This window comes from Triturus cristatus, chromosome 8 (genome assembly GCF_964204655.1).
Source record: "Triturus cristatus chromosome 8, aTriCri1.1, whole genome shotgun sequence".
Taxonomy (NCBI): Eukaryota; Metazoa; Chordata; class Amphibia; order Caudata; family Salamandridae; genus Triturus; species Triturus cristatus.
In genome coordinates, this window is record NC_140591.1 from 1,166,202,332 (window position 1) to 1,166,222,945 (window position 20,614).

Consider the following 20,614-nt stretch of genomic DNA (forward strand, 5'->3'; position numbering starts at 1 on the left):
TGTCTTTAGCTCCACCTGGGAGGATCACCTGGTCCACCTGAGGAATGTTTTAGAGGCCCTGCAAAAGGCAGGCCTCACTATCAAGGCCACTAAGTGCCAGATAGGGCAGAGCAAGGTTGTATACCTGGGCCACCTAGTCGGTGGGGGTCAGGTTCAACCACTGGAGAGCAAGATCCAGACCATAAAGAACTGGACTCCTCCAACTACCCAGACTCAGGTCAGAGCTTTCTTGGGCCTGACTGGGTACTACAGAAAGTTTGTTAAGAACTATGGGTCCATTGTGACACCACTTAATGACTTGAACTCTAAGAAGATGCCAAAGAAAGTTCAGTGGACAGTGAGCTGTCAAAAAGCATTTGATGACCTGAAGCAGGCCATGTGCAGTGCACCTATTCTGAAAAGTCCAGACTACTCCAAAGAGTTCATAGTCCAGACAGATGCTTCTGAGTTGGGTTTGGGAGCTGTTCTTTCACAACTGAATGTAGATGGTCAAGACCAGCCCATTGCTTTTATTAGTAGAAGGCTGACCCCTAGAGAGAAACGTTGGTCAGCTATTGAGAGGGAGGCCTTTGCTGTGGTTTGGGCCCTGAAGAAGCTGAGGCCATATTTGTTTGGCACTCACTTCAAGATTCAGACAGACCATAAGCCCCTCTTGTGGCTAAATCAGATGAAGGGTGAAAATCCCAAACTTCTTAGGTGGTCCATTTCCCCACAGGGGATGGACTTCACATTGGAACATAGACCTGGGACTGACCATGCCAATGCAGATGGACTCTCCAGATATTTCCACTTAGAACATGAAGACTCAACTGGTCAAGGTTAGTTTAATGTCCCTAAGTATGGGGAGGGGGGGTTGTGTAGGAGAGTAGGGTCTGCTTTCTATGTTCCCCCCCACTTTTTGCTTTTGCTTCACTGGTTTTCGACTTAGATGTAGCTGTGGGCCTGCCAATCAGACCCACAGCCCCGCTGTTCTCTCTCTAAATGTATGCAATGTACTGTAGGTGCATAACCCAATTGGTTAGGATCACTTTATTGGCCCCTGTACAGTGTACCTTAGGTACCCAGGGCATAGGTGTACCCTAGGCCTACCAGGGGCTGCAGCATCTATTATGCCACCCCTGGCCTGGCCTTCCATTATGACACAACTGGCTGATCACTCAGCTGGGGCAAGGTTGTGTAATCACTCCTTGCTTAGGTGTAGTATTCCTATACCTACCTTAGATATAGACACATGTGTACCTATCAGCCACTCCTATGGCAGGCCTTAACAATCCTGGAGGGAGAGTGCTTGGTAACATGTGAGATGGTGCTCTAGCATGAGCTGAGCATGTCTGCAGCTTTCGGAACCATGTCCTTATAGCTGTTCTATGATATAGCCTACCATAAACTCTTAAAGTGCCGTATAATCTTAAACGGTTAGGGTAACTATGGTTTGGCTTTATCAAAACATGTCGTGTAAGATGTCTAACGCTTTGGAATAATACCCCCATACCATTTCTGGCTATGAGGATATTACTCCTCCCTTCTAGAGGGAGAAGACATGTTGTAACCTACTTACCCGGTTAAAGTTAGCCAGAGCCCCAGCATCACAAAATGGATGCTGCTGCCACAGACACAAGTCTGACCTCCTGCTGCTGGGAGTCCTTCCAGCGAGGGAGGCTTGGAAAATAGGTTTCCTGCCTTGGGAGGTGCGAGCACCGCCCATGACAGGATTTAGTGTATTGGGGCAGGGAGGGTTGAATGAAACTAGACACTGCCTGGGGCACACAAGGTGTCCCATGCATAGTCCAGTTCAAACCGGAGCTGGGGCACTCCAGCCCCAGCTCTGGCGCGAAACTGGACAAAGGAAAGGGGGTGTAACCACTCCCCTTCCTGGTCCCACCCATAGGAGGGACCTTGCAGGTAGCCCAGCCCACTAGCCCAGTATATCAGTAGGTAGCTGAGCCCTGCTAAATTAGATTAACCTGAATCTGCAACTTGTACAGAAACTCTGGACCTTCGACATTCGACCTCAGGAAGAAGACTGAAGAAATCTCCCTTGTGGCCAAGGAGTGACCACCCTGGGCAACCAGGCACCATCCAGCGACCGCTGCTTTGCGACTGATCCTACGAGGGACGACTGCAGAGACTGACCAGCGCCGAGACTTCCAGACACCTCTGACCCAGATCCACATCTCCGGCGAAGCTGAGACCCGTGGGGGTGACGAGGGACGTGGGACCGGCGACTTGGGAAAAGTGGCTAGTACCTGACTAGCGCAACTTCTGAGGCTCCCTCGAGGCTGTGCTTGGGGAATTGAGAAGCCCCCATCCCGAGCACCATCTGCAACGAAGATCAGCTCCCCACACTTCACGTGTTCTGCGTGGGGCCCTTCTGCACCTGAGTTGCTTGTCCGGTTGCTGGCCCGTTGGCTAGTGACTTTTGCGACGACGAACCTTTGTTTTCACCTTGCTGGTCCGGCTCCTCCAGACTGGCACCCGCTCCTCTGTGAAAGAGAAGCACCCCAGGCCTTCTTGGTCTGCACCAGAAGCCAGTGCTCCATCCTGCGTGGGTTCCGCTTGCCAAGGCTTGTTGGGTCCTGACTCGACTTCGACGCCGCCGACAGCAAGAGCCTTCGTGGGACAGCTCACCTCCTGGTCCTGGTCGTCCTCGACGCCTCCTGGTACCCGTGGCTGCTGCAACAAGCTTCACCTCTTCACCTGCATCTTCACGACATCGCCTGGTTCCTTCCTGGTTCCTTCCCGGCTCCTGGCTGGTGACCTAGACTCTGTCCCTTCTGCTTGCAGGTTCCTTCCTTCCTGATCCCCTCCTTGGGATCCACCGTACACCCTTCACTGACTGCCTGTCATCAACTTTCCTTCAGGCATCCATAGGAGTCGACGACGAAACCCGACGCAAGTTCACACCTATGCACCCGCAGCCCGTGGGCTAGGTAACTTGAGCATTTTGGTGCTCACAAGGGTATTGACTATCCAAGGGTCTAGTTTCCGAGTCTCGACTTCCTAGCTATACCGGAAGTGTCCTAAAACTGCTAATTTCTAATAACTTGCATTTCTATCGACTTTTACGCATTACGCGTGAGTGTTTCCACTCTGCACCTGAATCCCGTGGGCCTCCCACTTCCTAACCTTTTGTAGTATAGTGTAGCCCCAGCGATTTCCTAGGCCTAGGCCTATCCTGTATTCGTGACAGTGGTTCTTATACCACTTACTTAGTATATGGTTTGCGTGGCACCTAGGGCCTAACTGTATTACTTACCTGTGAGACTTAATGTATGCTTAAATAAGACTGTGTTGTACTTACCTCGAATCTCATAAAGAGTGCTGAGGGTTTGACTGGAATAAATACATTCTATTTCTTTATATATCTGTTGTGGTGTCCTTTCATTTGGTATTCAAGGGATTACATATGGTATAACAGCTGGCTTCACATGCCATTCAGAGTTTAGCCTAAGACTGCTCTTGTCCATGCTACCACTAGGATAGCTGGTCTATAAGGTTGACTTTACAACCAATCACCATAAGGGTTGTTTGGACTGATACAAGGTGTACACTAGAATTAGTGACATCATATATCAGGCCAACTTCTCACACACTAGAACTAGTGACATCATATATCAGGCCATCTTCTCACAGCTCCCACACCCAACTCAGAAGCATCTGTTTGGACAATGAATTCTTTGGAGTAATCTGGACTTTTCAGAATAGGTGCAGTGCACATGGCCTGCTTCAGGTCATCAAATGCCTTCGGACAGCTTACTGTCCACTGAACTTTCTTTGGCATTTTCTTGGAGGTCAAGTCATTAAGTGGTGTCACAATGGACCCATAGTTCTTAACAAACTTTCTGTAGTACCAAGACAGGCCCAAGAAAGCTCTGACCTGTGTCTGGGTAATTGGAGGAGTCCAGTCCTTTATGGTCTGGATCTTGCTCTCCAGTGGTTGAACCTGACCCCCACCTACTAGGTGGCCCAGGCACACAACCTTGCTCTGCCCTATCTGGCACTTAGTGGCCTTGATAGTGAGGCCTGCCTTTTGCAGAGCCTCTAAAACATTCTTCAGGTGGACCAGGTGATCCTCCCAGGTGGAGCTAAAGACAGCAATATCATCAAGATAAGCTGCACAGTAGTCATCCAGGCCTGTAAGGACTTGATTCACCAACCTTTGGAAAGTGGCAGGTGCATTCTTCAGGCCAAAGGGCATTCCCACAAATTGATAATGTCCTCCTGGGGTTGAGAAAGCAGTTTTGGCTTTTGCATTCTCAGCTAGTCTGATTTGCCAGTAGCCTGCTGTCAGGTCAAATGTACTCAGAAACTTGGCAGCTGCCAATCTGTCAATGAGTTCATCTGCCCTAGGTATTGGGTGGGCATCTGTCCTAGTGACAGCATTGAGACCTCTGTAGTCTACGCAAAACCTCATCTCTCTCTTACCATCTTGGGTGTGAGGTTTTGACACAAGAACTACAGGACTAGCCCAAGGGCTCTCTGAAGGTTCAATGACTCCCAGCTCCAACATCTTTTGTACCTCAATCTTTATGCAGTTCCTGACATGGTCAGGTTGCCTGTAGATTTTACTCTTCACAGGCAGACTGTCACCAGTGTCCACCTCATAGGTGCACCAGTTTGTCTGACTGGGGGTCAGTGAGAACATTTGTCTATAGGCCTGTAGAACTTGTCTGCAGTCCTGTTGCTGATGGTTAGTGAGGTTAGTCGGAAAAGCTCACACCATCAACTGAACCATCATCAGGGTTCTGAGTCAGCAGGTCTGGGAGAGGGTCACTCTCTTCCTCCTGCCCCTCATCTATAGCCATGAGCAAGCCCATGTCTGCCCTGTCAACATATGCCTTTAACCTGTTGACATGAAGCACCCTGTGGGGGCTTCTGGGAGTCCCAAGGTCCACCAAGTAGGTGACTTCTCCCTTCTGTTCAACAATAGTGTGGGGTCCAGACCATTTGTCCTGGAGTGCTGCTGGGGCCACTGGCTCCAACACCCACACTTTCTGTCCTGGCTGGTACACGGTCAGCACAGCCTTTTGGTCATGCCAAGCTTTTTGGAGTTCTTTGCTTGCCTCAAGGTTTTTAGAAGCCTTCTTCATATACTCTGCCATCCTTGAACGGAGGCCAAGCACATCATCCACTATATCAAGCTTGGGTTGTCTGAGAGGTCTCTCCCAACCTTCCCTTACTAGACATAGGGGTCCCTTACAGGATGCCCAAACAAAAGTTCAAAAGGCCTGTAGCCAACCCCCTTTTGTGGGACCTCTCTGTAAGCAAACAGAAGGCAGGTTAAAAGGTGTCCCATCTTCGCCTAAGCTTGTCTGGTAAACCTTTTATCATCCCTTTTAGGGTCTTGTTGAACCTTTCAACAAGCCCATTGCATTGTGGGTGATAGGGGGTAGTGAATTTGTAGTTAACACCACACTCCTTCCACATTGCAGTCAAATATCCTGACATGAAGTTGGCACATCTGTCAGAAATAACCTCCTTTGGAAAGCCCACTCTGGATAATACTCCAAGTAGGGCCCTTGCCACAACAGGAGCTGTTGTGGTCCTCAGGGGTATAGCTTCTGGGTACCTGGTGGCATGGTCCACTATCACCAGTATGAATCTGTGCCCAGATGCTGTTTGGGGGTCCATTGGTCCAACAATGTCTATCCCCACTCTCTCAAAGGGAACCCCTACCACAGGTAGTGGTATTAGGGGGGCCTTTGTGGTGCCACCTGATTTGCCACTGGCTTGGCAGGTGACACAGGAGCGACAAGACTCCTTGGTATCTTCTGACATGTGAGGCCAGTGAAAGTGAGGGACAAATCTGTCCCAAGTCTTATTCTGGCCTAAGTGTCCTGCAAGGGGAATATCATGGGCCAAGGTAAGAAGGAAGCCTCTGAAACTCAATAGTATGACCAACCTCCTGGACGCACCAGGCTTGGGGTCTCTAGCCTCTGAGTACAGCAGCCCTTCATCCCAATACACTTTATGGGTACCTTGAGCATTCCCTGCAGCCTCAGCAGCAGCCAGCTGTCTGAGGGGTTCAAGAGAAGGACAGCCTAATTGAGCCTGCCTCAGATCTGCCCTTGAAGGTCCCCCTGTCCCAAGAAACTCAATCTGGTCAGGTTCCAGTTCTTCTAGGACAGTTCCTTCAGGGCTCTCAGAATCCTCCTCCTGTGAGAGCTGATTCTCTACCTGAGGCAGGGGGAAAGGAACAGCCTTAACCCTACTGCTCTTTCTCTTGGGTTGTGTCTGGTCCATTGTCCCAGTATCCAGCACTTGTTCAGTGTTGCATTTTTTTGCCTGTGACCTAGTCACAGCAAGGACATGTGCATCTATTCCCAGCATTTCTGCATGAGTCCTATACTCCACTTCAGACCAAACTGAAGGTAATTTCCCAACAGACACTCTACAGGAAGGTCTGAACTTACCACAACTTTCTTGAGGCCAGTTACCCCTCCCCAGGAGAAGTTAACAATTGCCAAACCTTTTGGCATTGCTAGCGTTGGTCACTAGGTAATTATCACCTAGCATGACCTGTCCAGGGTCCACAAAGGCAGGTGTCACCATGGTGACACTAGCACCTGTGTCCCTGTAGGCCTGAGCCATCCTATGGTTAATTAAAGGAGTCTGTCTATACTTGCCCAGGTTACTGGGGCTCACAGTAGAGGAGCCAAGCATTTCTGCATGGGTCCTATACTCCACTTCAGACCAAACTGAAGTTTCAAGGTCATTTTCCAACAAACACTCTACAGGAAGGTCTGAACTTACCACAACTTTCTTGAGGCCAGTTACCCCTCCCCAGGAGAAGTTAACAATTGCCACATTATGGGAGGTAGTGGCATTGCTAGCGTTGGTCACTAGGTAATTCTCACCCAGCATGATCTGTCCAGGGTCCACAAAGGCAGGTGTCACCATTGTGACACTAGCCCCAGTGTCCCTGTAGGCCTGAGCCATCCTATGGTTGATTAAAGGAGTCTGTCTATACTTGCCCAGGTTACTGGGGCTCACAGTAGAGGAAAAAGCTATGTCCCCATCACAGATCAGAACAGCCTGAGTTGGTATTCTGACTAGGCCAGAATCCACTTCAGTTCCCAGGGTTAACCCTATTACACCCTTTTGCTGGGAACCACCACTTACAGCTGGACTAGGGGGTACAGTTGCCTTAGGGGCAATGGTGGTTGGGGGCTTGTACTTTTTGGTGCATTCACTATACCAATGGGAATTGGACTTACAATAGTTACACCAAGGTTTCTTTTGGCCATCTTTCTTTTTATCCTTTTTGGGACCACCCTCCCCCTGAGCCTTTTGGGGGCCTGGTGAAGACTTCTGGTGTTTTGCTTTCTGCTTATTACCCTTCTGGTCTGCCTTTTTCTGATCACCGCCCTGGCTCTGGGTTTTCTGCTTAATTCTAGTCCTGACCCATCTATCTGCCTTCTTTCCCAGTTCTTGGAGAGAAGATAGGTTAGAGTCAATCAAGTGTTGATGCAGTAGCTGGTTTTGACAGTTGTTAAGGATTTGTTCTCTCATGATCAAATTATACAATCCTGTATAGTCCTTAACCTTACTACCCAATAGCCAGCCTTCCAAAGCCTTAGTGGCACAATCTACAAAGTCAGTCCAGTCCTGAGTCTGTGTCTTCTGGGTATCCCTGAACAACAACCTGTATTGTTCAGTGGTTAGGCCAAACCCATCAATCAGAGCACTCTTCAGGACAGTGTAATTATCAGCATCCTCATCACTAACTGTGAGGAGCTTGTCTCTACCTTTCTCAGAGAAGTAGAGCCACAAGATAGGTGCCCACTGACTTTGGGGTACCTGCTGTACTTTGCAAGCCCTCTCCAAAGCAGTTATCCATTTGTGGATGCCATCCCCACTCTTGTAGGGAGGGACAATCTTGCTCAGGTTTCTATTGTCATAGGCCCTGTCTCTATCCTTAGGGATAGTGCTGCCACCAGTGGGTTCTAACCCACTTAACTTTTGCTCTCTGGCCAGAGCAAGTCTCTCTTTTGCAAGGGCACGTTCTTCCCTTTCAATCCTCAGATTGACTTCCCTCATTCTGGCCTTATGCTCTTTTCTCTGTGGAGAAGTCATTCCGCTATGAAAAGAGGCATTGGAGCCATTAGAGACATGGGAGTGGATAGATTCCCTGGAAGGGGATCTTCCTCTCTTACTTCTCTGGTTAAGTCCTCTTGAGGGTCTGAATGGGGGGACCCCATTCTGACTCCCATGTAGGCTTAAGTTAGCCTGGCTAAGTCTTCCAACTTGGACCTGGCTGTCTACCTCGTCTCCTGAAGTCCCTTCTGACTCATCTTGATCAGCGTTGTGTGGGGAGTCTTCTGTAGAGGGCAGACCCTCATTTGTACCTAAGGTACCATCGTGGGAGGCTCTCTGAGCATCTTACTCTTCTAAGATCTCCACTAGATAAATGAGGGTAGGGTTGGAACCCTGTTTTAACTTTCTGGAGGTACACAATTGTCTCATCTCCTGAAAAGTTAGGGTATCATATCTAGAGGGTATCTTTCTAGGATATCCCCCTCCTGAGGGAGAATCATCTTGATCTCCTCTCAGAGACATGATCTAGTGAGGGTGTGGTGTGTGCACCTACCTACACTAGTTGTATCTACTAAAACCTCTCTAGTGGTTGTAGTCAGGTTGTGCTAGGCCCTTCAACCTACAACTACTAAGTTCAGTAGAACTTAAGTATTCTAAGATTTTGTTTTATATGTACCTTACAGTACCTAATGTGATCTTTCAACTTGATATCTCAAGATTATAATGGTTTCACAACAGCAAGCTCAGATCCACCGCTGCCACCAATGTGAGAAGTTGGCCTGATATATGATCTCACTAGTTCTAGTGTACACCCTGTATCAGTCCAAACAACCCTTATGGTGATTGGTTGTAAAGTCAACCTTATAGACCAGCTATCCTAGTGGTAGCATGGACAAGAGCAGTCTTAGGCTAAACTCTGTATGGCATGTAAAGCCAGCTGTTATACCATTATAATCCCTTGAATACCAAATGAAAGGACACCACACCAGGTATATATAAAATTAGAATGTATTTATTCTAACATATACCCTCAGCACTCTTTATGAGTTCAGAGGTCTAAGTACAAACAATTTCTTAAGTAGCATACGTTAAATTACACAGGAAAATACAGTTAGGCCCAGGGGCCACGCAAACCATATACTAAGAAAGTGGTATAAGTACCACATCACGAACAGGGAGTAGGCCTAGGGCCTAAAGAATCGCTGGGGCTACACTACCCTACCAATAGTTAGGAAGTGGGAGGCCCACGGGAAGCGTGTGCAGTGTGGAAACACACACGCGGGTTACATTAAAGTCAATGGGAATGTAACAGTTAGAAATAGGAAGAATAAGGACACTTCCGAAGTAATTAGGAGGAAGCAACTAAAGACTTAGACACTTGGATAGTCAATATCCACTGGAGCACCGGAGTACTCGCGTTACCTCACCCACAGGAGACGGGTGCATAGGTGTGAAGATGTGTCGGGTGTCGTTGCTAGATCCTATGGATGCCTGAAGAACAGATGCTGGCAGGCGGCCAGGAGGAAGATGTCCGGTGGATCCAAGGATGGATCTTGAAGGAAGAACACCTGCAAGCAGAGGGGACAAAGTCTGGGTCACTAGCCAGTGACCGTGTGGAACCAGGAAGGAACCAGGCGATGTCGTGCAGAACACAGGTGATGTCTTGAAGCTTGTCTCTGCAGCTGCATGGAACAGGATGCGTTGTGGATTACCAGAACCAGGGTATGAGCTGTCCCATGAAGGATCTTGCTGATGGCGGAGTCGACGTCCCGATTGGAGTCAACAAGCCTTGGCAAAGGCAACCCACGCGGAAAGGGAAATTCGCTTCAGGTGCAGACCAGGAAGGTCTGGGGTGCTTCTCTTTCACAGGGAAGCAAGGGCCAGTCTGGAGGAGCCAAACCAGCAGTGGAAAATTAAGGGTTCGTCGTCACTGAGGCTACTAGCCAACGGGCCAGCAACCGGACAGATACGTCAAGCAGGAAAATGCAGAAGGGCCCCACGCAGAACTCATGGAGTGTGGAGGACTAATCTTCGGTGCAGATGGTGCACGGGGTTGGGGCTTCTCAATCCCCAGAGCACAACTTCGAGGATGCCTCAGAAGCTGCGCTGGAAGCTACTCGCCAATTTTCCCAGGTAGCCGGTCCCACGTCTCTCGTCGCCTCCACGGATCCCAGCTTGGCTGTGGATGTGGATCAGGGTCGAAGAAGTCTGGAGGTCAAGGCGCTGGTTGGGCTCTGCAGTCGGTTCCTCGCAGAACTTGGGCAAAGCAAACGGCAGGTCGCTTGTTGGTGCCTGTTTGCACAGGGTGGCCACTCCTTGGCCACAAGGGGGATTCTTCAGTCTTCTTGTCGTCGAATGTCGAAGGTCCAGAGTTTCGTGTCTAGTTTCAGTTCAGGATAATCCAAAGTCCTAGGGACTCAGCTCCCACTCTTATACTAATCTGGGGGCTGGGTTACCTGCTAGGTCCCTCCTATGGGTGGGACCAGGGAGGGGGGTGGTTACACCCCCTTCCCTTTGTCCAGTTTCGCACCAGGGCTGGGGCTAGAGTGCCCCAGCGCCGGTTTGAACCGGACAATGCATGGGACACCTTGTGTGCCCCAGGCAGTGTCTCGTTTCTTTCATCCCTAGCTGCCCCAATACACTAAGTCCTGTCTGGGGTGGTGCTAGCTCCTCCCAAGGCAGGAAACCTATTGTCCAAGCCTCCCTTGCTGGAAGGACTCCCAGCAGCAGGAGGTCAGACTTGTGTCCGTGGCAGCAGCATCCATTTTGTGATGCTGGGGCTCTGGTTAACTTTAACCGGGTAAGTAGGATTTTAACATGTCTTCTCTCTCTAGAAGGGGGGAATACTATCCTCATCGCCAGAAATGGTGTGGGGGTAGTAGTCCAAAGTGTTAGACACCTTACACAACATGTTTTGATAAAGCCAAACCATAGTTACCAAAACCGCGAGGATTATAAGGCACTTTAAGAGTATATGGTAGGCGATATCATAGAACAGCTATAAGGACATGGTTCTGAAAGCTGCAGACAGGCTCAGCTCATGCTAGAGCAGCATCTCACATGTTACCAAGCACTCTGCCTCCAGGATTGTCAAAGCCTGCCATAGGAGTGGCTTAAAGGTTACCCATGTGTCTCTATATAAGGTAGGTATAGGAATACTATACCTAAGCAAGGGGTGATTACACGACCTTGCCCCAGCTGAGTTATCAGCCAGTTGTGTCATGATGGGTGGCCAGCCAGGGGTGGCATAATACATGCTGCAGCCTCTGGTAGGCCTAGGGTACACCTATGCCCTGGGTACCTAAGGTACACTGTACAGGGCCCTATAAGGTGATCCTTGCCAATTGGGTTATGTACCTAAAGTACATAGTATGAATTTAGAGAGAGAACAGCTGGGCTGTGGGTCTGATTAGCAGGCCCACAGCCACATCGAAGTCGAAAACCAGTGAAGCAAAAGCAAAAAGTGGGGGTGACCATAGGAAGCAGACCCTACTCTCCTACAATCTTGGTGGCTCCGGATTGGGCATGAAGGTACTGGTATCCCGAGCTACTCAGTCTGTCAATCGATCCCCCAATACGACTGCCTCTTCAGGAGGACCTTCTGTCGCAACAGCAGGGTACAGTCCTCCACCCGAACCTGTCCAGTCTCCACCTCCATGCGTAAAGATTGAGCGGCGACAGTTGATGCCATTTGCCTTGCCTCCTGAAGTCTGTGATGTGATTCTGGCAGCCAGGCGTCCCTCCACAGAAACGGTATACGCCTGCAGGGCTCTGCTCTGGGCACCCTAAAAGGTTATCTTTCTGCTATCTCTGCTTTCTTACGGCTTCCTGATCTGCCTTCTCTTTTCAAATCCCCCGTTGTTTCTCGTTTCTTCAAAGGCCTTACTCACATGTTTCCTCCTGTCCCCTTCGTAATGCCTCAGTGGGATTTGAACCTGGTCTTGACATATCTGATGTGCGCCCCCTTTGAACCTCTTCATAATTGTCCCCTTCATCTTCTGACTCTTAAGACTGCTTTCCTGGTAGCCATCACCTCGGCTAGATGGGTGAGTGAGCTCCAGGCTCTATCTTCTAAGCCTCCTTTTCTTTCTGTCCATCTGGACAAGGTTGTCCTCCGGACTCGTCCTTCCTTTCTTCCGAAAGTGGTGACTGCCTTTCACATCGGGCAGTCTGTCACCTTGCCCACCTTCTTTCCGCCTCCGCACCCTTCGAAAGAAGAAGAGAGGCTCCACCGTCTGGACCCAAAACGAGCACAGCCCTTTTATTTCGACCACACCAAACAGTTCCGGGTGGACGTCCAACTCTTTGTTGGCTACATAGGTGCTAAGAAGGGGCGGGCGGTACACAAAGAACCATCTCAATGTGGGTCGTGTTGTGTATAAAAGCTTGTTATTCCTTGGCTAAACAGGATCCTCCTGTAGGGTTGAGGGCCCATTCCACCCGGGCCACAGCGGCGACTACTGCCCTGGGCCGAGGAGTCCCCTTGCAGGACATCTGTCAGGCAGCAACGTGGGCCTCGCTGCACACGTTTGCCATGCATTATTGCCTGGACAGCCAAGTCCGGAGAGATGGCTTCTTTGGCCATTCTGTTCTCCAGGACTTTCTGGTGTGATCTTGGTTCGCAGACCCACCACTGGGGTTGGTATTACTGGGGTATGTATTCTAAGGGGAGGAATCTAACTAACGTGTTTCTTTCAGATGAACAAGTTACTTACCTTCGGTAACGATGTATCTGTAGGAAACATTAGTTAGTTAGATTCCTCCCCGACCCACCCATCCTCCCCGTTCTGCGAACCGACATCTAGGGTTAAGGCTATCCTTTTAAGGGCCCTAGACTTTTTTGGCACAAGTGTCGGTCTCTTGCATGGCTCTGCGTTCCTGGCGCGGAAAGCTATGTACAAGAACTGACGTCAGCGCACGAGGGCGGCGTCTAAGTACTCCGACGACGTCATTCCGGCGCACGATGCCGACGACGGACGCGGAGCCGCAGACGACGCCTAGCGTCGCGCAAGGGGTATTGCTGACGAAAAATCTTTCCGGATCCAGCCTGATGTCTGGGGATATTCTAAGGTGAGGAATCTAACTAACTAATGTTTCTTACAGATACATCGTTACCGAAGGTAAGTAACTTTTTCTTTGTGTAGTGTGCAACAGAGAGCTGCGCTGAAAAGCAAAGAAGTGTTATACAGGGTTGAAGGCAAAGATACAAGTGAATGTTTTTAACACAGTTAGAAAATGTTTGCTAAATCAACTGCTGAAATTATTTCTTTTCATGGACCAGTCTCGTTTGCTTTTGTTAATTTATAGCACGTTCTTCTGATTAACATATATTTTTACTTTTAGGTGTTGGTGAAACTAAAATATGTATTTTGTTTGAACCATCAATCAATAATACTGGTGTTAAACATGATTTTGAATGCGTAAAAGAAAAATGGTTAAATGAATTCAATCATCCAGAAAAAAAGGAATCCATTAATCTTACAAGAGCATTTTCTGATGATCTGGCTGCCTCCATCACTTCTAATGTTCTTGGCAATGTTTTTATTCTAAAAGCAGATTGTGATAAACTTTCATCAGATTATAAACCGAAGGTTATAAAACACTTCAGTCAAGCTGAATTAATTCCTCTGAATTTGAAATTATCAGAGCTGAACTACAAAAAAGGAATGCATACGCATGCATTTTCAGATAATGCAGAATACGTTTCATCAACTGTTTCAAAAGCCATTATTAGGATTTTATTGGACAGCTGTATTTTGGAGGAATATATTGAAGAAAGTGTAGAAGAGAGGGAAAAGAAGTACATTTTTAGATATGATAAAATGTCTCATGATTTTGATAAAATATCTCATAATTTAGTAAGCACAGTAGTTGAAATGCTGTATAGAAGCTTTAGGGTTGTACCTGATTTGTACAATGCAGCAGAAATTCCAAACAATTGTTATGTGAAAATCGATGCAGCAACAGCATCTTTGTGCAGTGAAATTACATCAACAGAAACAATTAGAGATATTTTAGATTTTTCTGTGAACCCAAGAAAGACATCACAGAGTGAACTTAGAGACAGCAATGAATTAAATCCTGAAAATAGAAGTGGTATCACTGAGATAAAATACATGGATTCATTTGAAGCTGTGCATATTTTTGAGAACTGTCAATTAGAAGTACCAGTGATCAGAAATGGAGGAGATGTTAATGCAGAAGGAGAAGAAAACTGGAAATCACAACTCAATTATAAATGTCAGAGTTCTAGATCTGAAACACCTGTGTCTGTTGATACACTAATTTATCCTGGTATTTCAACATCTAACACTAAAAATGTTAGTAATCAGAAAAGGGAAGTCTGTAAAACAGAGTCCGCATTACTATCATTTTTAACTTCTACTGGTGATATCACAAGCTCAAGTCAAGAAACATGTTTTGGTTCTTCGGAAGATCAGAATATAAAATGCAGTGACTCAGATCAGATGGTTGAAAAGGTTTTTAATATAATTGTGGATTCTTTTTTGTCTGACCAATCACAGAGCAGAAATATAAATATGGACAATTTTGAAACTGAAGCACAAATGAGCACACATATATCATCCCTTGATGGTGCTACTCCATTTAAAGGACATTCATCTCATCACGAATTATCCCATGCTTCCAAAATACTTAGCATTATGGGATTTTCAGAACCGTCCATTACACTTCTGAAAGTTGTTTCTGAAAAACTTGTTAGAAAAATGTTACAAAAATGCCTTTTTACATCTACCACTCTTCTGAGTAATTCTTTTAATTGTAATTCACCTCCAGTCACAGAAGGCAATTGGCAACGGTTTAATACACTTCATATAGATAATAATAGTGTACTGGATGAGGAAACTAGTTCCGTACTTGATGATTTTTCACAAAGCTTAGGAAATTCTGTGATGGATATATTGTATCATAACCTTGAACAACCAATGGAAAACGTGATTTCTGATAACAAAAACTCTTCCAATGTAAGATCAACAGAATCAACATCTTTGCCATCACCCTCGCGGCTAATCTTCAAAGAGAATGAACATTACCTTACATCTGACCCAGGCAGTAGTGTTTCAAAATGTAATGATGCCGAGTTACATTTAGAAAATAATATGCTATTATGCGGAGAATTGAATGAAAGATCTGCATCTGAAATAAAGCAGAAAACATGTACCTTAAGAAATGAAATAGCTAGTGTGGCTATTACTCCTACGTTAAAATCTGTCCCCCAACAGCTATTAAATGAAATAGAATCAAAAGGTAATACAATTGAATCATGGGAGCCTCAACAATTGAGAGATTACTCAGGTTCTACAAATGTGTATAAAGAAGGGATAAATGAATGTTACTTTTGCATTGGTCAGCATGAATTAAATGTTGGTGATTTTAAATGTAGCTATAAAATGGGAGAAAGAGAAGAATTTGAAACACAAACAAATTCCCTTACTGATTTCCATGTTGAAAAAATTAAGCACAGTTTTCATCATGAATTATTTCCTTGTTTTCACATTTGTGTTTTAACTAACTCCTTAATGGAAGAAATTAAAAGAAAACTTTTATCCAAAATGTTTTTGATTACACGGTTTCCTGTGAATGAGAACATTGAAAACAATGCAACAAAAATTAGTTTCTGTGAAAAAGTTGCCAAATTAATGGATACTGTGATGATCAATATACTTAAAAAACAAATGAAAATACAGTGTAATAGAAGTGAAGTGCACTTTTTAAAACCGTTAAGTGCAGATCTGGTTGATTGTGTGATTGATTCCGTTTACAATAAAACAGTGTGTCAATCTGGGACTCAAATTGCCCTTTACAAGGATATATCAGATAAAAGTGATATTATTGCTGAAAGAATAGCCATTTTAATAACTTCAGTTATGTCTGACTACCAGCGGCAGTTGCAAGATAATAGACATATGTCTACTGTATCGGGTTCCACCTCGGAAACAAACAATATTTTTAATAAAATACAGAATAATATCAGTATGACTTGCAAGCAAAGACAAGCATCAGTACTGGTAGAGGAAATTCTGAAAACATTGTTGAGGAAAATAATTCTGTTTTCTGTAACTGACATGCAACCAAACTGCAATGAAAATATAAGACAGTTTGTAAAAACAGTTCTTATGGAGATTGCACAGAAAAATATTTCAGGGGCAGAAGGTGGTTCTGTAGAGCAGCCTTTCTATGAAATCAGTGATGTTGTTGAGGAAATAGCAGACTCAATATACTGTAACATTTTGCAACTCTCTAAGGATGAAGAAGTGCTATTGCAATGTATAACTGGCTATAGTTATAGAATTGCTAAAGAAGTGTCTGAGTTACTTTTTCTTGAAATACACACATACCATCTTGAATGCTATTTTTATGGGCTTCAATCTTCTTTCTGGTATATGAATGTAAACAGTGAACATATTGTTCAAAACATTCTTAGCGAGTTTACCTCTGACAGAGGAGAAGCTCAAACAAACAAACATCTGAATTCTAAAGTAACAGCTTCTTACACATGTAAAAAAATAAGAAATGTTAGTGCATCAAAAAATGAAACCAGGAGCCAACATTTAACTCATGTTACCAAAGTATACTCAGTCATATTTTTGGAAGACATTTTGGTTGGTCTTCTCTCCAAAATAATCCACTTGTATAATGAAAATGCTGACTATATGGAAAACAAAACTCTTTCGGAAAATGAAACACAAGAAATAGTCATGCAGTTGCTCAGAGTATTATTGCTTGAGTTTGCCAAACAGCAAATTGTGCTTTCTAAAAAAGCTCTGAAGAAGGATTATTACCCACAAATAAATGATGATGTTGTGGAGAAGGTAGTATGTACGGTTTATGATACCCTGTTTCAAAGATGTGAGTCTGGAATTTCATTTTTTGATAACGAGAATGAAATAAACAATCTAGGTGAAAAAATAGCCTGTCTTGTAATTATAGAAATTTCTAATTATCATTTACAGCCATGTCTGTCTAAAGATTTGTCTTGGTACACTCCTTCAGCTTTAGACTTTACCGGTATAATTAAAAACATATTAAGTAACTCTGCAATTCTTATCACACATAAACAGATATCTGCATCGTATGTTTGTATGGTGTCCTGTGAATTTTTAATAACAATTGTCACTCACCTGCTCTCTAAATTGGCTCATATTTCGGAGAATATAACAGACCACACAGAAGATAAAGACAGTTTATCAAATGATACCGCATTATTGGCAAAATTAACAAATGCAGTTATTGTGGCTATCTCTAAATATCACATATGGATTGTATCTTCTTCTGTTGATGTATGGTGGCCCTATGAAGTATCTGTTAATACAGTAGTTGACTCAGTTTGTAATATTTTGAAACATTGCAAAAGTAAAATAGCAATGCAGAAATGTATAACAAATATGAGCCCATTTCTTGTTGAAAAAATTGCAAGTTTAATCATTCAAGACATATTATTAATTAATATGCACTCACCTTTGGATAGAAAAATAAATAACCTGACCTACAGAAATACAAATTCGAATGCAATTATTAAGGATACACATGATTTCAGGATTTTCAGACATCAACATCAAAAATTACCATTAAATAGGAGTTGTCTGGAAGAAACAGGGCATTTTATGTCAGGCACCAAAATATTATCTTTCACAATTATAGAATCTGTAGTTACCAAACTTGTATCAAAAATGTTCCCATCACTATCTGGCTTGGAAACAAGCACAAAAATAAAATGTGGCTCTGCAAAATCTAGTTTAAGTGAAATAGCTGTTCTTCTAATAAATGAAACAAGTCTTGAATTTTCTAAGCATGACATTTTGATCACTAGAGATGTCTATGAAGAACAGTGTTTTTATTTAGACAAAGAGATTGAAAATATTGTTGAAACAATTCATGAATACATTTTAAAGAGTCCTGGTTCTACCATGCAAATTCTTGCAGAAAGGAGAACAGACAGTCAAACGTATGTTCACAATTTAAGCAGTATTATAGTCAGAGAAATGACTACAAATTATGATCATCTTTTTAAAACTGAAGGAGCAGCTATTTGCCAGTCTGCCTCTGGTTCAACTCATTCCACACACAATTTTAGGAGTGTTTTAACCGAATGCAATCAAAAAAGGCAACAACTTTCAGACCATGACAATTCATATTATAATTTATTTCTAGAGGAGATAATTTCAGGACTTATATTAAAGATTCTACCCTTTTCCTCAGAAACAGACGAGGAATTAAAGGAAATGATAAATGATTTATTGGATTTAATCTTAGTGGATATGAATGGGGCTCTTGTGACTGTAAATACAAGTGATGAAGGAGGTTCTCAGTTAGTAAATAGCAAAAATGTTAATAGCATAGTTAATTCTCTTTTCAATGACCTTTTGCTGGAATGTGGTTCTGACATGCTCATTAATGCTAATGTGTCAAACTCCAATAATAATTTGTCCAGAGCAATATCAGATATGTTATTAGCAAAGCTTTTTAATGGCAATATTGAATTGTGTGTTTCTGGAGAATGGTCATTGACTGTCCATATCAATTTAAATCGTGAAAATATTGTTGAGAACCTTCAAAGAGGTATACAAAATAATGGAAAGGAAATCCCACCCTTTTCTACCACGTACATGCTACCATCTTCATTAGCAGAAGCCATTATCACTGGTATTTTAATCAAAATCTTCCCCCCATTTCCTAGTTTTGCCAAAGCAAGAAGCAAAAGTAGGTTATCAAAATCAGTTTTTGATAACAAAGTCACAACACTAATGTGTTTATTGAAAACGGAATGTTCCAAGAATGGCATCTGTGTTAAAAGCAATACAACAGAAAGTCAAATATTTTGCCAGAATGATGTTGAAAATGTGGTGAATATCATATATAGTTGTGTAATGGTGAAAGCTGGATCTCAGTTAGCATTGCAGAAAGCAATTGAAACTGACAATGAATTAATTGTTGATTATATGATAAATGTAATAATTACGGAAGCATCAACATATTTAATATACACATTTGACTATAAAGAAGAATCTTCTTCGTTCTCCACACCAGCATCAGATTATTTATCTTCTGATGATATCAATTGTGGTTTTCAGTTAACCTCTGAGAGACCAAAGACAATTCCATTGCCAGGTGGCATTTATTATTCTCCATTTATAGAAGAAATTATTTCTAGAATTATATCAAAACTTTTACAGACTTTCACAGATCCAATGTGTGTTAACTACAAATTGACACCTGTGGATGAAGTCAGTGAAGTGACCAGAGAATTCATATTTTTGATATTGATGGAAATGTCATCTGCAAATATTGGTACTATGCACAGTGAAGAACATTTACAACCAGTAGATGAAAACATTATCTTTCAAATTGTTGAGTCTGTTTTTAACAATATCTCAGAAGAATTTGGTTCTCAACTTATTGATCGTAGAATCACATTAACAGATAAAACGTTTGTTAAAAGAATGGTATGCTTGATGTGTGCAGAAATTGCTGAATACCAACTAGATCCAACATCTATTAAAACTGGTCCTCAGTCATTTTCAACTCTCAACGCAGAACAACTTTATGAAAAAGTTCAGAACAATATCTGCAGAAAAGCTCTTTCTTCCAGTAAAAGAATGAAATTATCACCCACATTGTTAGAAGAGATCATCGCAAAACTGCTATTGAAGATTTTAATATTGCCAAATTATGTCACATGTACAGAAACTAGAAACGTGTTCTCAAAGAGTATTTTATATGAAGTAGTGACAGAAATGACAAATTCCCTTTTCATAGAAATGTTTAATCAATTGCCAGACACAAACACCACAACTGAAGAATTGTGTCATTCTCAAGAAGAAAGTGACGACTTTAGTGATTCAGTCATTGACTATATTTATAACATTATTTTGAAAATCTATGGATCGGAAGGGCAACTTTGTAAAAATATAACTAACAATCTGTTCCTTAAACAAATATCTAAATTACTTGCAAGAGAAATGACCAACTACCAACCTTGCATTGTTTCTCAGAGTTTATGTGATTTATTTAGAAGCGTTGAAAAAGACAACATCATTGAAAGAATCCTTTCAGGTGTGGCAGCATATTTACTTACAGGATTACCAGAAACAAGCTTTGCAAAATCAACTGGGGACATAACTGCAGTCAAACAAGCACCTGGAGACCTAGAGAAAATAGAAGATGCACTAACTAAAATAACACCACATATTAAAATGAAGCCAATGAAAATAGATCCATTTATTGTTTCCGAACATCTAGGAGTTATTTCTATAAAAACTGAGCCCATCGAAACTCTAAAGAAACAGTTTTTAAACTGCACAGGATTAAGTCTATCAGATGTAAGAAAAGCATCAGTGTCTGGGAAAAGTGTAAAACCAGTGACTCTTGCTAAATCAACATCTCCTAAATCAGAAAAAGAAAATGGTGAGGGGAAACGAAGCCTCTTGGACAGATCAGGAAGATTAAATGTTAGACCAAGAGAGGTAAGTGAGAAAAACAAAGCTATATTTAAACCTGGTAAGTTTGTTTGTTTAATTTTTAGCATTATATATTTGAAATTACTATCCCACTTTATTTT

At 43.5% G+C, this 20,614-nt stretch overlaps 1 protein-coding gene across 1 annotated transcript in view; it reads left to right on the forward strand.

Moving 5' to 3' along the window:
- The window catches only part of LOC146805549 (fibrous sheath-interacting protein 2-like), a 381,163-nt gene that overhangs the window by 224,405 nt on the left and 136,144 nt on the right, over positions 1-20,614 (forward strand). Inside the window, exons 6-7 of the mRNA XM_085623808.1 lie at positions 13,495-17,728; positions 17,792-20,519. Coding sequence (XP_085479934.1) covers positions 13,495-17,728; positions 17,792-20,519 — 6,962 coding nt within the window. The remainder of the gene's footprint in view (positions 1-13,494; positions 17,729-17,791; positions 20,520-20,614) is intronic.